This window comes from Crotalus tigris, unplaced genomic scaffold (assembly GCF_016545835.1).
Source record: "Crotalus tigris isolate CLP2741 ecotype Arizona unplaced genomic scaffold, ASM1654583v1 scf7180000017690.20705106771:4171800, whole genome shotgun sequence".
Lineage (NCBI taxonomy): Eukaryota > Metazoa > Chordata > Lepidosauria > Squamata > Viperidae > Crotalus > Crotalus tigris.
In genome coordinates, this window is record NW_024096569.1 from 3,329,299 (window position 1) to 3,349,926 (window position 20,628).

The following is a 20,628-nucleotide window of genomic DNA, read 5'->3' on the forward strand; positions in this document are numbered from 1 at the left end:
AGATGTGCTACGTACATGCATTGGCATATACCTACACTTTTACATATAAATAACATATAACTATTAATCACTGTCCATCTTGAATGCATAGCGGATGGAGAAAGCTTGAGAGTTCACAAGGTTGATGTTATATGGAACGATCTGGATGGTCTGCTTCGGATATCACAAAGCCCCCTGCCACAAGGCAACGAGGAAAACTGGTTGTGAGGAGGGTGTGTAGTGTCCCAGGTAAACCTGTGGACCTTACTTGAGCAACACTTATGTGCTTTGTGTCTTGGAGAGAAGTTCTCCCCCACAAGTTTGTTGAGGAGCAGCTAGAGAAGACTTTAGTTCTTTCCATCTCTCCACACACTTTTCGTAATCTGTTGCTTCATCTCTTCATGTCGCTCTTCCTCAAGTGTGCCATCTAGGTGTCCTAAGATGGTGGAGGTGGTGATCATGGTGATGATGGTTGTGGTGGCAGTGGTTGTGGAGTTGGTTGTGGTGGTGTTGATTGTGGTGGCGGCGGTTGTGCTTGTGATGGTAGTAATGGTTGTAGTGGCGGTGTTTGTGGTGGCAGTGGTTATGGTTGTGGCAGTGATTGTGGTGATGGTTGTGGCGATGGCTGTGGTGGCGATGGTTGTGATTGTGGTTGTGGTTGTGGCGATGGTTGTGGTGGTGGTGTTTGTGATGGCAGTAGTTGTGGTTGTAACAATTGTGGCAATTGTGGCGATGGTTGTGGTGGTGATGGTTGTGGCGATGGTTGTGGTGGCGATGGTTGGCAATCATGGTGATAGTTGTGGCAGTGGTTGCGATGGTTGTGATTGTGGTAGTGATGGTTGTGATTGTGGTAGCAATGGTTGTGGTGGCGATGGTTATGGTGATGGCTGTGGTGGCAATGGTTATGGTGGTTGTGGTAGTGATGATTGTGGTTTTGGTGGTTGTGGTGGCGATGTGGTGCAATAAAGGTGGTCAGATTTCTTCATTTGCTTTCATACATCATTGTTTCGTTCTTTCATCTAAACCAAGAATAGTCCGCCTTGGCTCTTTTATGACTCGTGGACTTCAACTCCCAGAATCCCTGAACCAGCCACGCTGAAGGAAAAGGGAGAGGTTTCCAAGCTGAGCCAAGCTGGCTCAGGAATTCTAGGAGTTGAAGTCCACGAGACATAAAAAAGTCAAGGTTGCCTACCCCTGGACTAGATGTTCCTCTAGAAGACCATCTGCCCCAAAATAATGGGTAGAGGAGGTGGTTGTGGTAACGGTGGTGATGATGATGGTGGTGGTGGTAGTTCTTTCCACTTCTCTATCACACCGTTGCACACCATTGCTTCATTTTTTTCATCTCGATGTTCTTCTAGAACACCATCTGTGTGTCCTAACATAATGGCGATGATGGCAGTGGTGATGGAGAATAGAAATAGAAACAGAAACAGAGTAGAGTGGAGTAGAGTAGAATAGAGCAGAGCAGAGTAGAGTAGAGTAGAGTAGACCTTTGAGGTCATCTAGTCCAACCCCCTGCTCAGGCAGGAAACCCTATTCCATTTCAGAGAAATGGCTGTCCAGTCTCCTCTTAAAAACTTCCAGTGTTGGAGCACCCACAACTTCTGGTGGCCAGTTGTTCCACTAATTAATTGTTCTAACTGTCAGGAAATTTCTCCTTATTTCTAGGTTGCTTCTCTCCTTGGTTAGTTTCCATCCGTTGCTTCTTGTCCTCCCTTCAGGTGCTTTGGAGAATAGCTTGACTGCCTCTTCTTTGGGGCAGCCCCTGAGGTACTGGAACACTGCTATCATGTCAACCCAAGTCCTTCTCTTTATTAAACTAAACATACCCAATTCCAGAAACCGTTCTTCATATGTTTCAGCCTCCAGTCCCCTAACCATCTCTGTTGCTCTTCTCTGCACTCTTTCTAGAGTTTCAATATCTTTTTTACATGGTGGTGACCAAAACTGGATGCTATATTCCAAGTGTGGCCTTACCAAGGCCTTGTAAAGTGGTATTAACACTGCAAGTGATCTTGATTCTATCCCTCTGTTAATGCAGCCTATTTTGGACCTCTCTTGTCCGAGCGATGTTGAATGTCCTTCACCTACTTTGTTTGACCCCTCCTGTTCCTCCACTGTAGGTACTTACCAAGGCCAGTGGCAGTCCGGCAAGCGTCATGGATATGGAGTGCGCCAGAGTGTCCCGTACCGACAAGCCACCCTGGTGCGCTCCCCACATCGGACCTCTCTGGAGTCTCTCCACAGTGAGGCCGATCCTAACGTCCCTGTGGTTCCTCTCCCTCCTCCTCCGCTGCCTCCTCCACCACTCCCTGGGGACAGCCCTGCCTCAGGATCCAGGGGTGGCTTTGTCTTAGCGTTCCCTGGAGATCCAGACTTCCCCAAGGGCACCAAGAAGAAAAGTGGAGGGTTCTTCCGGCGTTCCTTGCTCCTGAGCGGGCTACGAGTGCGGAGGGCCGAGTCAAAAGCCTCTCTGGGCAGCAAGCGGGGGTCCCTCAAGAGCGAGGCAGGGGTCAGTTCGGCAGGAAGCGAGGCCACCACCCTCAGCTACGCCGAGACTGAACCTCCTGAGCTGCCTTCAACTCTGACCATCGAAGGTTCTTCCACCGAGGTCTATGCGGGAGAATGGCGGGCCGACCGGCGCAGCGGCTACGGGGTGAGTCGCCGCTCCAACGGTCTGCGGTACGAGGGCGAGTGGTTAGGGAACCGGAGACACGGGTACGGGCGCACCACCTACCCCGACGGTTCCAAAGAAGAAGGGAAGTACAAGCTCAACCGGTTGGTGAGCGGGAAGGTGAAGAACCTCATCCCGCTTCGACGGAGCAAAGTCAAAGAGAAAGTGGACCGAGCCGTCGAGGTGGCCCGCAGAGCAGTCAGCATGGCTCGTCAGAAGCAAGAGTTAGCCATTGCCAGGTAAGAGGGGAAACTGGGGGTGGTGGGCGGGAAGAGGACAGAGGATAGCACATTCCTACAACCTTTTCATTGATGGCTTCACTCAAGGGTTGACATGGGAGACGGTTGACTTGCCTTGAAAGAATCCTCAAAATGTGGGTGGACAACGACTGAATTGCTGAGATGTCCTCACTGAAATCTGTGAACATCGGAAGATGTTCTTCTTCCATGGTCTGGACCAGGGGTGTCCAACCTTGGCGACGTTAAGACTTGTGGACTTCAGCTCCCAGAATTCCCCAGCCAGCATGGCTGGCTGGGGAATTCTGGGAGTTGAAGTCACCCTTGGTTCTAGAACTAAAATGAGCTTTACGTGAGGGACAACATTTCTAACATTTTACCTCAAGATTTTTGTGAGTTTTATTCCCAGCTTCTGCCTCGGCCTAAGATCGGTTGGTTGGGAAACGTGTTCCTAGATTTATTCTGATTTTTTTTAAAAAAATATATATTTTTATAGAGAGGACGCAGAATTGCAGTTGGTCAAGAGGAGAATTTCTCCCTCTCAGCAGGAGCCATTTTAAAAAGAGGCGGAATAGCAATTCTCTTTCTGGTATTTTGAGTCCCACACAGACTTTAACACGTAAAAATCCACCTGGATGGAAAATTGCTTATAAAAATAATCTGTGGCTGGTGGGGAGGGATTAAAATGCTTGTTGTTGCTGCGTCTGCTGTTGTCGGGTGTGCATTAGGTGTGTAGACTTTGGCTCCCGCCCTCAAAATAAAGGGAGATAAGATGAATTGAGGCAGTTTTCTAAGGCTGTCTGTCCATCTTTTTTTCTTCTTCTCTTTTTTTCCATCTGCATTTTCTTTCCTTTTCGTCCTTCTCCTGCTCTGCCTCTATTTTCCTCATCTATCAAATCCCCTTTTTCCTTTTGTTTCTATGTTCCTTTCTTTTTAAAATATTCCCTTTTCTAGCCTTAATTCTAGCTGTTTTCCCTTTCCTTCCTGCTCCCTAAGCAGGCCTCCTGCCCCCCCTCTCTCTTTCTCTCCCTCTCTCTTTCTCTCTTTCTTTCCCTCCAGCTCTTTCTCTCTTTTTCTCATTTTCTCTCTCTTTCTCCCTCTTTCTTCCTTGCTCTCTTTCTCTCTCTTTCTCTCTCCCTCTATTTCTTTCTCCTCTTTTCTCTTTCTCTCCCTCTCTCTTTCTCTCTTTCTTTCTCTCCTTCTCTCTTTCTCCCTTTCTCTTTCTCTCTTTTTCTCCTTTTCTCTCTTTTTCTTCCTCACTCTTTTTCTTTCTCTTTCTCCCTCCCTCTATTTCATTCTCCTCTTTTTTCTTCTCTCTGTTTCTCTCTTTCTTTCTCTCGTTCTCTCGTTCTCTCTTTCTCCCGCTCTTTCTCTCTTTTTCTCCTTTTGTCGCTCTTTCTTCCTCGCTCTCTTTCTTTCTCTCTTTTTCCCTCCCTCTATTTCTTTCTCCTCTTTTCTCTCTCTCTCTCTCTCTCTCTCTCTCTCTCTCTCTCTCTCTCTCTCTTTCTTTCTTTCTCCCTCCCTCTATTTCATTCTCCTCTTTTTCTCTCTCTCCCTTTCTCTCTCTCTTTCTTGGTGTAAAGTTGTAGATGAGTCTCTCTGTGTGTGTTTGTATGTGTGTATGCACGCATGTGCCTATTTGTGTTTTTGTATGTGTGTGTGAGTGTGTAAAAAAGGCCGCTCTTGGTGTAGGCTGCCCAGTCACCTAGGCAACAGGAGGACAGGCGAGGCGATTGGCTAACGGCTGCCATGGCAACAGCTGCCGCATCCTACGGGCATGGATCAGGGAGGGGAGGGAGGGAGTGAGGTGGAGTTGTCCAGGGGGAGAAGAGGCAGGAATGGGGCTGATCAGGAGAAATGTTGTCCTCTCTCTCTCTCTCTCTCTCTCTCTCTCTCTCTCTCTCTCTCTCTCTCACACACACACACACACACGCACAGACACAAACACACAAGGGTGGGGGAGCTGAGAGGCATGGAAACAAGAGGAGCAGACAGTGAAGAGGAGGAGCTGTGTGCATAAACAAACTAGGATGAAGGTTGCGTGGGTGAAGGCAAACCAGGTGTTGTGTGGGTGATATTTGTGTATAGGGGAGGCGAATTGCAAGGAGGCAAGCACACTTTTGGGGAGGGATAGTTGCATCCAAGCAGAGCCTATCCCCCCCCCACCTCCCATTGCAGCAATAATCCCTTTTTCATTTCTTTCTTTTCGGGCTCAAAGGCAGTTTTGCAATCTGTCGGGATTCAAATGGCAACTGGACTTTTTTTCAACCTTGAAGAGGTTTCGCTTCTTATCCAAGAAGCTTCCTCAGTTCTGGCTGAATGGTGGAGGATGGAAGGGTTTTCTGCAGGTAATCCCCGCCTTTCAACGGTTCGTTTAGTGGCCGTTCAAAGCGACAACAGCAATGGAAAACAAAGCGTTTTTCACGCTTTGTGGCCGTTGCGCCATCCCCAGGGTCCCACGACAAAAAATTCAGACGCTTGGCAATTGACTCGTATTTACGACGGTCGCAGGGTCCTGGGGTCGTGCGATCGCCTCGTGCCGCCTCCTCACAAGCCAGGTTCATGGGGAAGCCAGATTCACTTAACAACCACGATGCTAACTGAACAGTGGCGGGGATTTGCTTCATAACCGTTACAAGAAAGGTCATAAAGCGGGGCAAAACTTGCTTAGCAAACGTCTCGCTGAGCATCAGAAATTTTGGGCTTAATTGTGGTTGTAAGCTGAGGACTACCTGTATTCTTTTGCAGCCATCTGGTCATTAGTACTCTGAGAGTCGTTGAGGCCACTTGGAAGTTTATCTGTGCCCTCCATGTGGCCTCAACAACTCTCAGAGGGAGTACTAATGACCAGATGATTGCAAAAGAATACAGATAATCCAAGAAGCTTCTTCAGTTCTGACCGAATGGCGGAGGATGGAAGGATTGATATGCCTTTGCAGTCATCTGGTCGTTAGTACTCCCTCTGAGAGTCGTTGAGGCCTCTTGGAGGTTTATCTGAGCCCTCAGGGTCATCTGAAGGGTGAAAATGAGTGTGGAACTTTATTTGAAACTGCTGAAAGGACCATGTTGTAAACAGGAGAGAGGTGGTGTCATATCCCTCCCCCTCTGTTGAGACAGGACTGTTCCGTTTTAATGTAGGTGACCCCTCTTTTGAACCCCTCTCTCAACTGAGGGGGGGGGTTACAACGCCGCCTCTCTCCTGTTTACTACACGGTCCTTTCAGCAGTTCCCAAAAGGTTTTACACCCATTTGTATTTTGATTCAGATGAGCCTGAAGGCAGAGATAAACCTCCAAGTGGCTTCAACGGCTCTTAGGGAGAGTACTAACGACCAGATGAATGCAAAGGCATATCAATCCTTCCATCTTCCGCCATTCGGTCAGAACTGAAGAAGCGTCTTGGACTAACTGTATTCTTTTGCAGTCACCTGGTCGTTAGTACTCCCTCTGTGAGTCGTTGAGGCCACTTGGAGGTTTATCTCTGCCCTCAGGGTCACCTGAATCAAAGTGCAAATATTTGGCTGTGGAGCCTTCTTGGAACTACCGAAAGGAGTCTGTTTAAACAGGAGATGGGGGTGTTGTAACCGCCCCCCCTCAGTTGAGGAATGGGTTCGAAAGAGGAGTCAAAGAGGCCATCTACATTAAGACAAAACAGTCCTCTCTCAACAGAGGGGAAGGATACACCATCACCTCTCTCCTGTTTACCACACGGTCCTTTCAGCAGTTCCAAGAAGGCTCCACACTCAATTTGCACTCTGATTCAGGTGACCCTGAGGGCACAGATAAACCCCCAAGTGGCCTCAACGACTCTCAGAGGGAGAATTAACGACCAGATGACCGCAAAGGCATATCAATCCTTCCGTCCTCCGCCATTCGGTCAGAACTGAAGAAGCTTTTTGGACTGCCTGTATTCTTTCGCAGTCACCTGGCCCTTAGTACTTCTCTCTGAGAGTCGTTGAGGCCACCTGGAGGTTTATCTGTGCCCTCAGGGTCACCTGAATCAGAGTGCCAGTGGGGGGGTGGAACTTTTTTTGAAACTGCTGGAAAGACCGTGTGGTAAACAGGAGGAGAGGTGGTGTCGTATCCCTCCCCCACTGTTGAGAGAGGCCTGTTCCGTCTTAACGTAGATGGCCTCTTTCACCCCTCTTTCGAACCCCTCTCTCAACGGGGCTGGTGGTGTTATAACAACACCTCTCCTCCTGTTTACCACACGGTCGTTTCAGCCGTTCCAAGAAGGCTCCACACCCATTTGCACTCTGATTCAGGTGATCCTGAGGGCAGAGATAAACCTCCAGTAGCTTCAAGAGTTCTCAGGGAGAGTACTAATGACCAGATGACTGTAAAGGATTATAAATCCTTCCGTCCTCCACCATTTGGTCAGAACTGAAGAAGCTTCTTGGACTAGCTGTATTCCTTGAAGTCATCTGGTCATTCATACTCACTCTGAGAGTCGTTGAGGCCACCTGGAGATTTATCTGAGCCCTCAGGGTCATCTGGATAGTGCAAATAGGTGTGGAAATTTTTTTGAAACTGCTGAAAGGACCGCATTGTAAACAGGAGGTGACTGCAAAGGGATATACCGTATTTTCCGGCATATAAGACGACTTTCTAAAGCATTCAAATCGGCTCCGAAGTCAGGGGTCGTCTTATACGCCGAGTTGTCTTATACGCTGGAAATTACGGTAGTTTCCAGTGTATAAGATGACTTTCTAGGCATGCAAATCAGCTCCAAAGTCGGAGGTTGTCTTATATGCCGAGTCATCTAATACGCCGGAAAGTACGGTAAATCCTTTCATCCTCCACCATTCAGTTAGAAACTGAAGAAGCTTCTTGGATGAGAAGTGAAACCTCTTCAAGGATCATGTGATCCAACTTCAGGCACTTGGCAACCGACTCATATTTACGATGGGTGCCGTGCCCTCGGGGTCACGTGATCCCCTTTTGCGACCTTCGGACAACCAAAGTCAATGGGGGGAAGCCCGGATTCTCTCAACAGCTGTTATGAACTTAACAACTGCCGCAAGAAAAGTGGTAAAATGGGGCAAAATGTTAAGCGAGTTTCCCTGAACACACGTCTCACTTAGCAACGGAAATTTTCGGCTCAGTCGTGGTCGTAAGTCGAGCACTCCTTGTTTAACTGCACTCCTGGATGTTGTGGACGCAGCTCAAATACTGAGCTGGACCCCAAAAACATAGTGTGTAGCAACTGTATATATTCTGACTGTTGTGATGACACATCCGTCTTTTATTTTTGTGATGTCTTTACAACTGAAAGCTCTTTTTCCATATCGGTCTGATAGAAGAGTCGCCCAACGTTCAGAGATATTTGCTTGACCGGTTGTAAAAGGGGCGCATTTTTCCTTACACCTCCCCCTTTAAACCCTGATAGTTTATATAAATAGTCATTGAATTATAACAGTCCATTTAGTGACCGTTCCAAGTTACGGCAGCATTCAAAATAGTGGCTTACGGCCATTTTCACACTTACGACTGTCACAGTATTCTCACGGTCACGCGGTCACAATTCAGGAGCTTGGCAACTGACTCATACTTACGACGATTGCAGCGTCCCGGGATCACGTGATCCCCCTCAAAATCAATGGGGAGGTCAGATTCACTTAGCAACCGGGTTACCGATTTAAACAGCTGCCCTGATTCCCTTAACCAAACGTGGCATGAAAAGTCGTAAAACAGGGCAAAACTCCCCTTAACAGAGTTCTCATTTAGCGACGTAACCGTCGGGCTCATTTGTAGTCGTAAGCCGAGGACAACCTGGATTCGGTTAACAACCATCTTTCAGGCTTAAGAACTGCAGTAAAGTGGAGCAAAGCTCAGTTAACAAATGTCTCGCTTAGCAACGTCCATTCTGAGGCTCAGTTGTGGTCGTAAGCCGAGGACTTACCTGTAGGTAGTACGAAAAAGATGTTAGATGCCCCGAGGTTAATCATCCACGCATCTCGCTCCTTCTTGGTGCTTCAAAGCTTGCAAAAAAAAAAAAGAGGGAATAAACAGCCTTGCAAGAACAGCATGTAATGAAATAAAAAAAAAAATCACATTGCTGGAGAACCGATAATTAAAGCTGTAAGATGCTAAAGCAGCTGGATTGGGTTCAAGAGAACGACTTGGTGGAGGCTGAGACACTTGTCTAAGAAAAAACAAGTTTTATTATAGGCAGTCCTCCACTTACGATCACGATGGGGTCCGTTGCTAAGCGAGACCGTTGTTAAGTGAGTTTTGCACCCTTTTACAATCATCCCTGCTACTGGGGTGAAGCGAATCCCTGCAGGTGTTAAGTTAGTCACGTTAAATGAATCCAGCTTGTCAGAAGGTCACAAAAGGTGAATCCCACAACGTTCAGGGACACGGCGACCGTCGTAAATATGAGCCAGTTGCTAAGCGTCCGAATTTGGATCGCATGACACCCCCCCGGGGATGCCGCAATGATCAGAAGTGTGTGAAACGGGAGCCTTTTTTCAAACGCCGTTGTAACTTTGAACAGTCACTAAATAACTGTTGTAAGTTGGGGACGGTCGGCACTTTATGGTTTTATTGATGAATTCAAATTATATGCTGTCCACTTCGCTAGCCCAAGCGACTCAGTCTTGTTTTAACAAAAATAAAAAATAAAAGAGACTTGATATATATCCAGAAGGAGCTTTTCTCCCATCCTGGGTAATTGTTAAACAAGGAGGCAATTTTTAAAATGTTTTTGAGGGGAAGGGAAGAAATAAAGGAGAGCTGCAATGAGCAACTTATTTGTAGCACCAAAATGTGATGATCACAAAGTCTTTCCTGGTGTGTATGTGTGTGCAAGAGACAGAGACAGAGATGAGAGAGAGAGAGAGAGAGAGAGAGAGAGATAAATATAGATAATAGATAGATAGATAGATAGATAGATAGATAGATATGATAGAGATAAAGATGATAGATAGATATGATAGATAGAAAGATGATAGATAGAGATGATAGATAGATAGATAGATAGAGAGAAGATAGAGAGATGATAGAGAGATGATAGATAAAGAGAGAGATGATAGATAAATAGAGATTAGATAGATAAATAGAGAGAGAGGATAGATAAGAGAGAGAGAAAGATGATAGAGATGATAGATAAATAGAGAGGATAGATAGATAAATAGAGAGATGATAGAGAGAGAGAGATGAGAGAAAGATGAGAAAGATGATAGATAAAGAGAGATAATAGATAAATAGATAATAGATAGATAGATATGATAGATAGATGATATATAGATAAATAGAGATAATAGAGAGATGACAGAAAGATGATAGAAAGAGATGATAGATAGATAAATAGAGGTGATAGATAGATAGAGATAGATAGATCGATATGAGAGAGAAAGATGATAGAGATGATAGATAAATAGAGAGAGAGGATAGATAGAGATAGAGAGATGATAGATAGATAGATAGATAGATGATAGAGAGAATGATAAAGATGATAGAGATGATAGATAATAGAGAGATGATTGATAGAGAGATGATAGATAGAGAGATGGTAGATAGAGAGAGAGAGAGATGATAGATAGGTGATAGAGAGAGATGACAGAGAGAAAGATGATAAAGAGAGATGATAGATAAATAGAGAGAGAGATGATAAATAGATAAATAGAGAGAGATGATAGAGATGATAGATAGATATATCTAGAGAGATGAGAGAGAGAGAGAGAAAGGGATGATAGATAAAGAGAGAGAGAGATGAATTGGTTGTCTAAGGATTAAAAAAAATAGGACTTTTTATTTTGATGCATTAACCTTCAAAGTGGTCGCAAAAGGGATCACGTGAGTCCGGGGCACTGTGACTGTTATAAATATGAGCCAGATGCCAAGCGTCTGAATTTTGATCCAATGACCATTGGGATGCCACAACGATTGTAAGCGTGAAAAAACGGTTATAAGTCCTTTTTTTTAAGTTGCGGTTGTAACTTTGAACCGTCACTAAATGAACTGTTGCAAATCGAGGACTAACCTGAACACTAGCCGGGAGCAATTCTGCAATTCGCAATCTCTCGAGATCTCATACAGTTAGTCCTTGACTTACAACCGTTTCATTTAGTGACCGTTCAAAATTACAACGTCACTGAAAAAGTCACCTAGGGCCGTTTTTCCACACTTACAACCATTCCAGCATCTCCCGTGGTCACGTGATCAAAATTCAGATGCTTGGCAACTGACTCATATTTATGACGGTGCTGTGTCCCGGGGGGGTCATGTGATCCCCTTTTGCGACCTTCGGACAAGCAAAGTCGATGGCAGAAGCCCGATTCACTTAACAACCGTGTTACTAACAGCTGCAGTGATTCACTTAGCAACAGTGGTAGAAAAGGTCATAAAATTTGGGGTGGCCCACTTAATAATTGCCTTGCTTAGCAACAGAAGTTCTGATCCCCAACTGTGGCCGTTAGGTTGAGGACTTCTGCCAAAAGTCAGCGCTGTGAATCCCAGGGACCATCTTAAAAAAAAAAAACGAGCCGTCTTCCCTTGCCTCAAAAATTTATAGGCCGCAACATGGGGAGGCCATGTTGGCTGGGGAATTCTGGGAGTTGAAGTCCACCTGTCTTAAAACTGCCCAGGTTGAGAAATGCCAGATTAGATGACCTTTCTGTTCCCCTCCATCTTCACATTTCTGTGCTTCTGTGTGATGCTTAGCCAGGAATAAACAACATGGCGACTGCTTTAAAAAGAAGGTTGCAGTTTATTGAAGAGGAGAAACCTTTCTAAAGTAGTCGCCATGTTGTTTATTCCCGGCTTGGACTGAACCATGAAGAAGATTTTTCCTTCAACATGTGAATTAGCCTGGATTCCCATGACCCGCTAAACTCAAAACACGATTAACAATGCATTAATTCAGACATAATGCGGTACGGACAAAGCGTACTAACCAATAAACCATCTTAAGTCTCACTGAGGTGGTAGAACAAGCTGAGATAACGCCCGGCATTTCACCAAAAGTGACCTCAAATCATTATTATTATTATTATTTGGCTTAATCTCCGGTCCTGAGAGAGAGTCCCACTTTGCATAATAAAGATTATGCAAAGTTTCTTAAGAAGGTTTATTCTCCACAAACATTCCCTACATACTGTATGGACCAAACAGACCAAATTACCAATTCTTAAGAGGCCGAGACGTTTGGAAAATAACCGTCCAATTGAAAAAAAAATATAGAAGTTGAGGTGTAGGTCCTCAACTTACGACCACCATTGAGCCCAAAATGTATGTTGTTAAGTGAGACATGTGAAGTGAAGTTGAGGTCGTAGGTCCTCAACTTACACCCACCATTGAGCCCAAAATGTATGTTGTTAAGTGAGACTTATGTGAAGTGAGTTTACCCCGTTTTACGAACTTTCTTACCCACGGTTGTTAAGTGAGTCACTGCAGTTGTTAGCAACATGGTTATTAAGTAAATCCGACTTCCCTATTGACTTTGCTGATCAGAAGGTCGCAAAAAAGGATCGTGTGACCCTCCCCCCGATGCTGCAACCGTCCTAAATACGAATCAGTTGCTGAGCATCTGAATTCTGATTTCGTGATCACAGGGATGCTGCGACGGTCGTTAAGTGTGAAAAACGGTCACAAGTCGCTTTTTTCAGTGCCCTTGTAACTTTGAACGGTCACTAAAAAAAGTGTTGTAAATGGAGGACTACCTGAAATTAAATTACATATAGATAATCCTCAACATATGACCCAAAATTTCTGTGGCTAAGCAAAGCAGCGGTTAAGTGAGTTTTGCCCCTTTTTACGGCCTTTTTTTTTGCCACACTTGTTAAGTGAATCATTGCAGTCGTTAAGCGAATCACGCGGTTGCTAAGCGAATCCAGCTTCCCCCATTGACTTTCCTCATCAGGGAAGCTTCCAACTGGGAGTCACATGACCCAAAACAGTGCAACCGTCCTAAGTACCGGCCAGTTGCCAAGTGCCTGGATGTTGATCACATGACCGTGGGCTTGCTGCAACGGTCGTAAGTGTGAGACACACTCTTGTTGCTGTTATAACTTGAATGGTCACTAAAGAATGGTTACAAGTCGAGGACTACCTATATCTCAGCTTTTTCCCCAAAGCCATCAGAATTTCCGTTGCTGGAAATTCCTGATCGAAATTCTGTCGTCCGATGGATCGGGTTGAAAACATTAAATAACAACAACAACAAAGTTGACAAGACCAGCAAAATGGAATTATGGGACATGGAAATGTTTTTCCAAATTTTCCACTATTTGGGGGGGGGTATTCTCCATCCATTTATCCCAGGATGAATGGCCAAGGTTGGAACAGGTGCAAATGGTTAGAGCAGTGGTTCTCAACCTTTTTAATACCGCGACCCCCAACCGGTTGTAAGTCGAGGACTACTCAACCAGTCGTAAGCCGAGGACTACTCAACTGGTGCAGCACCGTTTGCAGAATGGGACTTTTGGCGGGCTCAGCAGGGCAGAGACAGCCTGGACAATTCCTATTGGCTTTTGAAAGCCAATAGAATTAGACTCTATTCAAGAGAGTCTATTCTATTGGCTTTCAAAAACCAATAGAATAAAAGGGAGTAGCACAGCTAAGGAAAAGGGGGGGGGGGAAATGGCGGCCTGCGTTGTTTGGTGACCCCCGTGAAATGGTCGTTCGACCCCAAATGGGGTCCCGACCCACAGGTTGAGAACCACTGGGTTAGAGCTATCCCAAACTTGGTTGATCAGTGACTTTGGCTCCCGTTGTTTGCAATGAAATTGTGACTTGAATCCATAATGTGTTCTGAGAACTAAACAAAAGGGCTCAGGAGCTCCAGATCTGAAGCTGAGGACCAGCCTCAGAGCTTGAGGAGCAAAGATTATGGAGGCAACATTGGTTAGGAGGCTTCTACAGTAGCCAAGGTGGTCAGTATTGGCCATCTTGGCGTGATTCTTTGAAAGCCATGGAGGGCCACCTTAAGAGGAGAGTCACCAGAGAGGACCTTTTTTTCCCATTGACCCCAACACTTTCTCCATCGATTCTTTGAACGTCATGGAGGGCCACCTTAGGAGAAGAGTCTGTAGAAAGATTCTTATTTCCCCGTTGACCCAACACTTTCTCCATCGATTCTTTGAACATCATGGAGGACCACCTTAAGAGGAGAGTCTGTAGAAAGATTCTTCTTTTCCCATTGACCCAACACTTTCCCCATCAATTCTTTGAACGTCAGGGAGGGCCACCTTAGGTGGAGAAGTTTTAGAAAAGTTCTTCTTTCCCCATTGACCCAAAACTTTCTCCACTGATTCTTTGAACATCGTGGAGGGCCACCTGAGAAGGAGAGTCTGTAGAAAGATTCTTCTTTCCCCGTTGACCCAGCACTTTCTCCATCAGGTCTTTGAACATCATGGAGGGCCACCTTAGGAGGAGAGTCTTTAGAAAGGACCTTCCCCCCCGCCCCGCTGACCCAAATTTTTCTCCACCTCAGGGCTGCAGATGCTCGTCTGAAGGCGGCCGCTGCCCTGGGGGCAGCCGAAAAGGCGTTGGAAGCATCTCGGTTGGCCAAGATTTTGGCTCAAGAATTACAGCCCATTCTAGCGGATTCAGGTGAGATGGTTGCATGATGAGTCTTCTCTCCAGAAGTAAAGACGCTCTTACTTCCTTCAAAATTCAGCCCTGGAGCATGGGAGTGGTGGGGGTGGTCATTTGTGGCAGGGGTGGTGGTGAAGGTCCAAGGAATCAGTGGGTTTTCGGTGCATGGTCCCATCTCCTGAAACATGACCCCTAACTTCTCAAAGGGTCCACGAGTCTCAACCCAATGGTACATTTCTGGGATCAATAACTTGTCTGAAATGTTACAGGGTTTCCTGCCTGAGCAGGGGGTTGGACTAGAAGACCTCCATAGTCCCTTCCAACTCTTTATTCTGTTAATCCTCCTCCTCCTCCTCTTCCTCCTCCTCCTTTTAGGAAGAGATTGGACAACCATTTGTCCGAAATTGTTTAGGGCAGTGATGGCGAACCTTTTAGAGACCGAGTGCCCAAACTGCAACCCAAAACCCACTTATGCATCGTCGGGGGCCGGGTGGGTGTGGCCCATTGGGTGGGCGTGGCCCATTGGGTGGGCGTGGCCCATTGGGTGGGCGTGGCTGCGGTGGTAACGGCAGACTGGGTGGGACTAAAAAGTTCAATCAATCAATCTCAACTTTGCAAGATCTTTTTTTTTCCCGCGAGAAGTTGAAATTGACTGATTGATTGAATCTTTTTTTTTTGCAAATGGTGGTGGAGGCCTAAAGCGAAAAGGTTTTATAAAACCCAGCTGAAGGCCTAGGACTGGGCCGACGGCGCGCGTGCCCACAGAGAGAGCTCTGAGTGCCACCTCTGGTACCCGTGCCATAGGTTCGCCACCACTGGTGTAGGGTCTCCTGCCTGAGCAGGGGGTTGGACTAGAAGACCACCCAGATCCTTTCCAGCTCTGTGATTCTGTTATAATGTGCCATGTATATTACATTAATGTTGCTGTAGAACAGTCTTTTTCAACCGTAGTGACTTTACGTTGTGCACACTTCAACGCCGAGAATTCCCAAAGCTGGCTGAAATTCCCATCTGAAAGTGACTAAAGTTGAAAAAGGCTGCTGTGGAATTTAACTTAAAAGGGCGTTATAGTAAATAACCGGGTCGCTCCTATTTACGTACCCTGTTCTTTTCTTTAAAATCCCAAGTGGACATTTTGCTACAGGGTTACCTTGGCACTCAACTGCTTTGAAGCAGATCCGGTGCTCGGCAAATGTTGACGTGAACATTTTGCCCTGGCATTCATCCTTTGTTTGGTACTCAGCGCACAAGCTACAACTTTTCAGGGTTGTGACTCACTACGCTGTTCCTTACGGGAGAAATTGATTTTTTGTACTCATTCTTGTTGGTACTCGTCGCGCCTCCCGGAACCAATTCACAACAAGTACCGAGGTACCACTGTATTCTTCTCCTGCAGTCGGGAGCAGGAGAGGACGATATCCAAACGATTTCCACCGCCAATCTTTCTTGAACCCAGAGCTTTTTATACCTATCCCTTCTTTCTTGTAACTGCCACTCCCTTCTCCTTCCCCAGAGCCGCGGGGCCGGCTAGATTCGGAAGGCACCGACACCGATTTCCACGAATACGACAGTCCTCATGTCTACGAGAACGGCATCACCCCTTCAGACGTTACCCCGGATCCGAGCTTACCGCCGAGTTACCCTCCCACTCCGCTGCAACCCTGGCGGGGGGATCCTCGGCGGACTTGGCCTCCTTTGGAGAACGGGGGTCCTCGCCAGCACTTCCCCGAGACCTTGGATGTGGAGGAGGAGTGGGGTTCGCGGGGTAGTTTCCCGTCTCGGACACCAGGTCTCGTTCCCGAAGGGTTGTGGGAAGGCGAGGAGGAACAGGGGCAGCTGAGCAGCTACGAAGCTGAGGAAGAAGATTACGAGAGGGTCCCTCAGCACCCTCAGCTGGGCAGCCCAGCTAGCGGCAGCTCGGGCAGCCTCCGAGAAGAGGAGGAGGAAGAAGAGGAAGAAGGGAACACTCCTAAGACTTATCCCGGGGAGAACCAGGACGATACGGCACCCTTGGGAATTCCGGTTGATGCAGAACTGAAGAACAAGGAGCTGTGCAGATCTTCTCTTCTGCTGAAGGGACCAGAGAGTCTACAAGCAGTCCAAAGGGGGAGACAGGTAAGAGGTCAACACATTTTAAGGACACCTTAGAGCAGTGGTTCTCAACCTTTTTAATGCCGCGACCCCCAACCGGTCGTAAGTCGAGGACTACTCAACCGGTCGTAAGTCGAGGACCACTCAACTGGTGCAGCACCGTTTGCAGAAGGGGACTTTTGGCGGGCTCAGCAGGGCAGAGACAGCCTGGACAATTCCTATTGGCTTTTGAAAGCCAATAGAATTAGACTCTATTCAAGAGAGTCTATTCTATTGGCTTTCAAAAGCCAATAGACTAAAAGGGAGTAGCACAGCTAAGGAAAAGGGGGGGAAAAATGGCGGACTGCGTTGTTTGGCGACCCCCGTGAAATGGTCGTTCGACCCCAAATGGGGTCCCGACCCACAGGTTGAGAACCACTGCCTTAGATGGACATTAGAGCTGAGCTTGAGTGCGGTTTCTGACAGCATTGGCGAGTTTAGGCATGTGACTCCCATTTAGCCCTAAAAAGCACCATGCCCGACGGCCCTAGATATGAGCTAAATGTCCAAGACCATCATCTTCAGAGCAGAAGATGGTGGTCCTGGATGTCATCCAAGGAAAGGGAGAAGATCTAAGGATGCTGGAGGCAAAAGTGGCTGCAGGAGTGGCCAACAAAGTCAACACTGGTCCACCATCATGAGATTCTGCGTTGATCATATATAGTGGTGGCCACCATATGGTGGTGGCCACCCTCTTGAGTATTTTTTTTTTTGACCTGTTCCTGGACACACCCCGTCAAGAGAGCAAAACCTTTGACCCGTTTTCAGGTTCTCTCCCATGTCCCATTCCCACGACAGGGAAAGAGATCCAAGTAGATGGAAACCACTCAAGGAGAGAAGCAACCTGGAATTAAGGAGAAATTTCCTAACAGTGAGAACAATCAACCAGTGGAACGACTTGTCTTCTGGAGTTGTGGGTGCTCCACCACTTTTAAGAAGAGCTTGGACGACCATTTGTCTGGAATGAGATAGGGTCTCCTGCCTGAGCAGACAGTTGGACTAGATGACCTCCAAGGTCCCTTCCGACTTGGTTCTTCTGCTAAGTGAGCTCTTGAATGTTCCGATAGGTAGCAAGCATTCTTGGGAGTTTCATCCCTACATGGGAAGAAAGTTTGGGTTTAGGGAAATTCTGTAAATGACTATCTACTGTCGTCTTAATATGTTGGGCTAACTCCCGTCCCTCCTGGCCAGGGATGATGGGCACTGAAGTCCCATCTCGGGCGAACACGCAAAACACCGTCCACACCAACTTGGCTTTTGCATAAAATGGTTTCCGTGTTTTATACCTTTGGTGAAAACTGAGATTGGAGGTGGCTTCTAAGAGGTGAACCCCAAATACTGTGGGAAACTGAACCAGTTGGATTTCTGCCTGTCAGATCAGTGTTAAAAGCACAGGGAGTTTTGTCTGGGCCCACAGAAGGTGCTTCAGCCAGTAAGGGGTTTACTGACATGTGTCTTAGTGTTGTGAGGAATCGGCCAATGGCCGTTTATTCAGTAAACCGCAATAGCAAATCACAGCTAGTGGCGTGGTGTGGTTTATCCATTGTTTAAAGACAGCAAAATTATTTCTAATATAATAGAAGTCATGCTTCATCCCTTGTTAAACCACAACCTGTTTTGCTGAGTTGTGGGTTTTGTGTAGGACCTAACCTGCCTTCTTTGTAACTTGTAAAGCACGGTTTGTGGCTTAGAATTACGGGTGAAACCTAACCATGGTATAGGGCAGGGGTAGGCAACCTTGGCTTTTTTATGACTTGTGGACTTCAACTCCCAGAATTCCTAAGCCAGCATGAGGGAAATTTTGGCCCTTTCATGACTCGTGGACTTCAACTCCCAGAATTCCTGAGCCAGCCTGGCTCAGCTTGGAAACCTCTCCCTTTCCCCTCAGCATGGCTGGCTCAGGAATTCTGGGAGTTGAAGTCCACGAGTCATAAAAGGGCCAAGTTTGAAGACCCCTGCTTGTGGACTTCAACTCCCAGAATTCCTCAGCCAGGCATGCTGGCTCAGGAATTCTGGGAGTTGAAGTCCACAAGTCATAAAAGAGCCAAGGTTGCCTACCCCGGTATAGTGAGATGTGTAAATTGTGCTTTACAGCAGTAAGATGTTCAATGAGTTTGAATCTTTCTTTCACTCCAAGGTTCGGCAATTTTTGAAGCAAATTAAGGAGGTTGAGGGCGGGCATTAAAAAAAAAACATTCAAAATGGCAGCCACAACTCCATGGACAATAATGGGTGAAGCTGGAATGTTCAAGTCCCAAAGGTGCTTTTTTTTTTTTTTTCCCAATGGCCATTGGACTTTCCTGGGTTTTTTTTTCCTTGAAAACATTTCGCTTCTCTCCTAGAACTGAACCGAGGAAGCTTCTTGGAGGGGAAGCGAAACGTTTTCAAACAAAAAAAACATTAAAAAAGCCCTGTTGTCTTTGGAAAAATAAAAAGCATCTTTGGGACAATCACAACGGGGTGATTGAGAATCTCCACAGACAGGGGAAATTCAAGGCTTGCTCGGACTTTGGAAAGGTGTTTTTTTTTTTTCCTTATTATTATTTTTAAGACAAATAAGAAAACACAGTTTGTCCCCAGCTTACGGTGCTTCGCTTAGTGACCGTTTGGAGTTACAGTGAAAAGAGGGACCGATGAGCGTTTTTCGCACATCCCGTTGCAGCCTTCTCACCATCACGTGATTTACATTCAGACGCTTAATAACTGACTCACATTGATGACGCTTGTTGCAGCGTCCTGGGGGTGTGTGTCACGTGATTCCCTTTTGCGTCCGTCGTACGAGCAAAGTCAACGGAGGAAGCCGGATTCACTTAACAACCGTGTTAGTAATTTCACAACAGCAGCAATCCACTTAACAAACGTAGTGAGGAAAGGAGCAAAACGGGGGCAAAACTCACTTCCTAAATTTCTCACATAGCAACATAAATTTGGGGATCAACTGTGGTCGTAAGTCGAGGACTCCCTGTATGCCCCACGTCGCCCTCAATCTGCTCAGCGTAGTAACCCCTTTTCTGAGTTTGCCGGATCTACAGAGGTGGAAAGTTGCCAAATAATCCAGATTGGTTTTACAATCCAGTTCAAAATTGTGCCAACCATGGTTTCCCCCCCCCCCCCTAAACATGAGTGGAAACTACAGGTTGTCCTCAACTTACAAACTATTCGTAGTCCTCGTTTTACGACAGCTCGCTTAGCAGCTGTTCAAACGGCACAGAAAAGAATGTGATGTGGGCCCGTTTTTCATGGTTACGGTCTTGGCAACATCCCCGGGGATCACGTGATCAAAATTCAAGACGCTTGGCAACCGATTCGTACTTGTGACGGTCGCAGCATCCCTGGGGGGGGGGAGTGTCACGTGATCCCCCTTTTGCGACCTTCCGACAAGCAAAGTCAATGGGGAAGCCGGATTCGCTTAGCGACCGGGTTACTAGTTTGCAACTGCCGCGATTCACTTAACAACAGAGGCAGGGGAGGTCGTAAAACGGGGCAAAATGCACTCAACCATCGCAGAAATTGCAGTCGTAAGTCGAGGAACAGCCTGTACTCGTAAAGTTACGAGGGCCCCTGAAAAAAGCGACTTGTGGCTTGTGACACAGTCGCTCTCACAACCAGGACACAGGCACCCCCCCCCATGGTGCGATTGTGATTTGCCCACTTGGCCACACACATATTTAACAACAGGGGCAGCCACGTCCTCTGGGGCCAAGTCCTCGCCCGTTATGACCTTCCAAAGCCGGCTTCCGACAAGCCGAATCAATATGGGAGCGGGCAGAGAAAGCCGCGGAGGGCGATCACGTGGCGTCCCGCTTCGTGAACGGCTAATTTTTCCATTCCAGTTGCGGTCGCTAAGCTGAGGACTTCCCATGAGCAGCCCGTTTTTCGGCTGAACCTGCAATTGGGATTGGTCGGAAAAAAAGCTGTAGGTTTTGCAAAACCTCCCCCAGCCATCATTGCCCCCCCCCAAGAGAATATAGCCCCCCCTCCACTCCGCTAACACAATCCTCGCAGCCCGAAGCATCTCACTCCAGTTTTTGTGCGATGCACACCATTTGTTGCAATCTGCAACAACT

At 46.8% G+C, this 20,628-nt stretch overlaps 1 protein-coding gene across 1 annotated transcript in view; it reads left to right on the forward strand.

Moving 5' to 3' along the window:
• JPH4 (junctophilin 4) overlaps positions 1-20,628 on the forward strand; it is a 31,609-nt gene that overhangs the window by 4,852 nt on the left and 6,129 nt on the right. Inside the window, exons 3-5 of the mRNA XM_039338091.1 lie at positions 2,106-2,895; positions 14,328-14,446; positions 15,945-16,546. Of these exons, the coding sequence (XP_039194025.1) occupies positions 2,106-2,895; positions 14,328-14,446; positions 15,945-16,546 (1,511 nt within the window). The remainder of the gene's footprint in view (positions 1-2,105; positions 2,896-14,327; positions 14,447-15,944; positions 16,547-20,628) is intronic.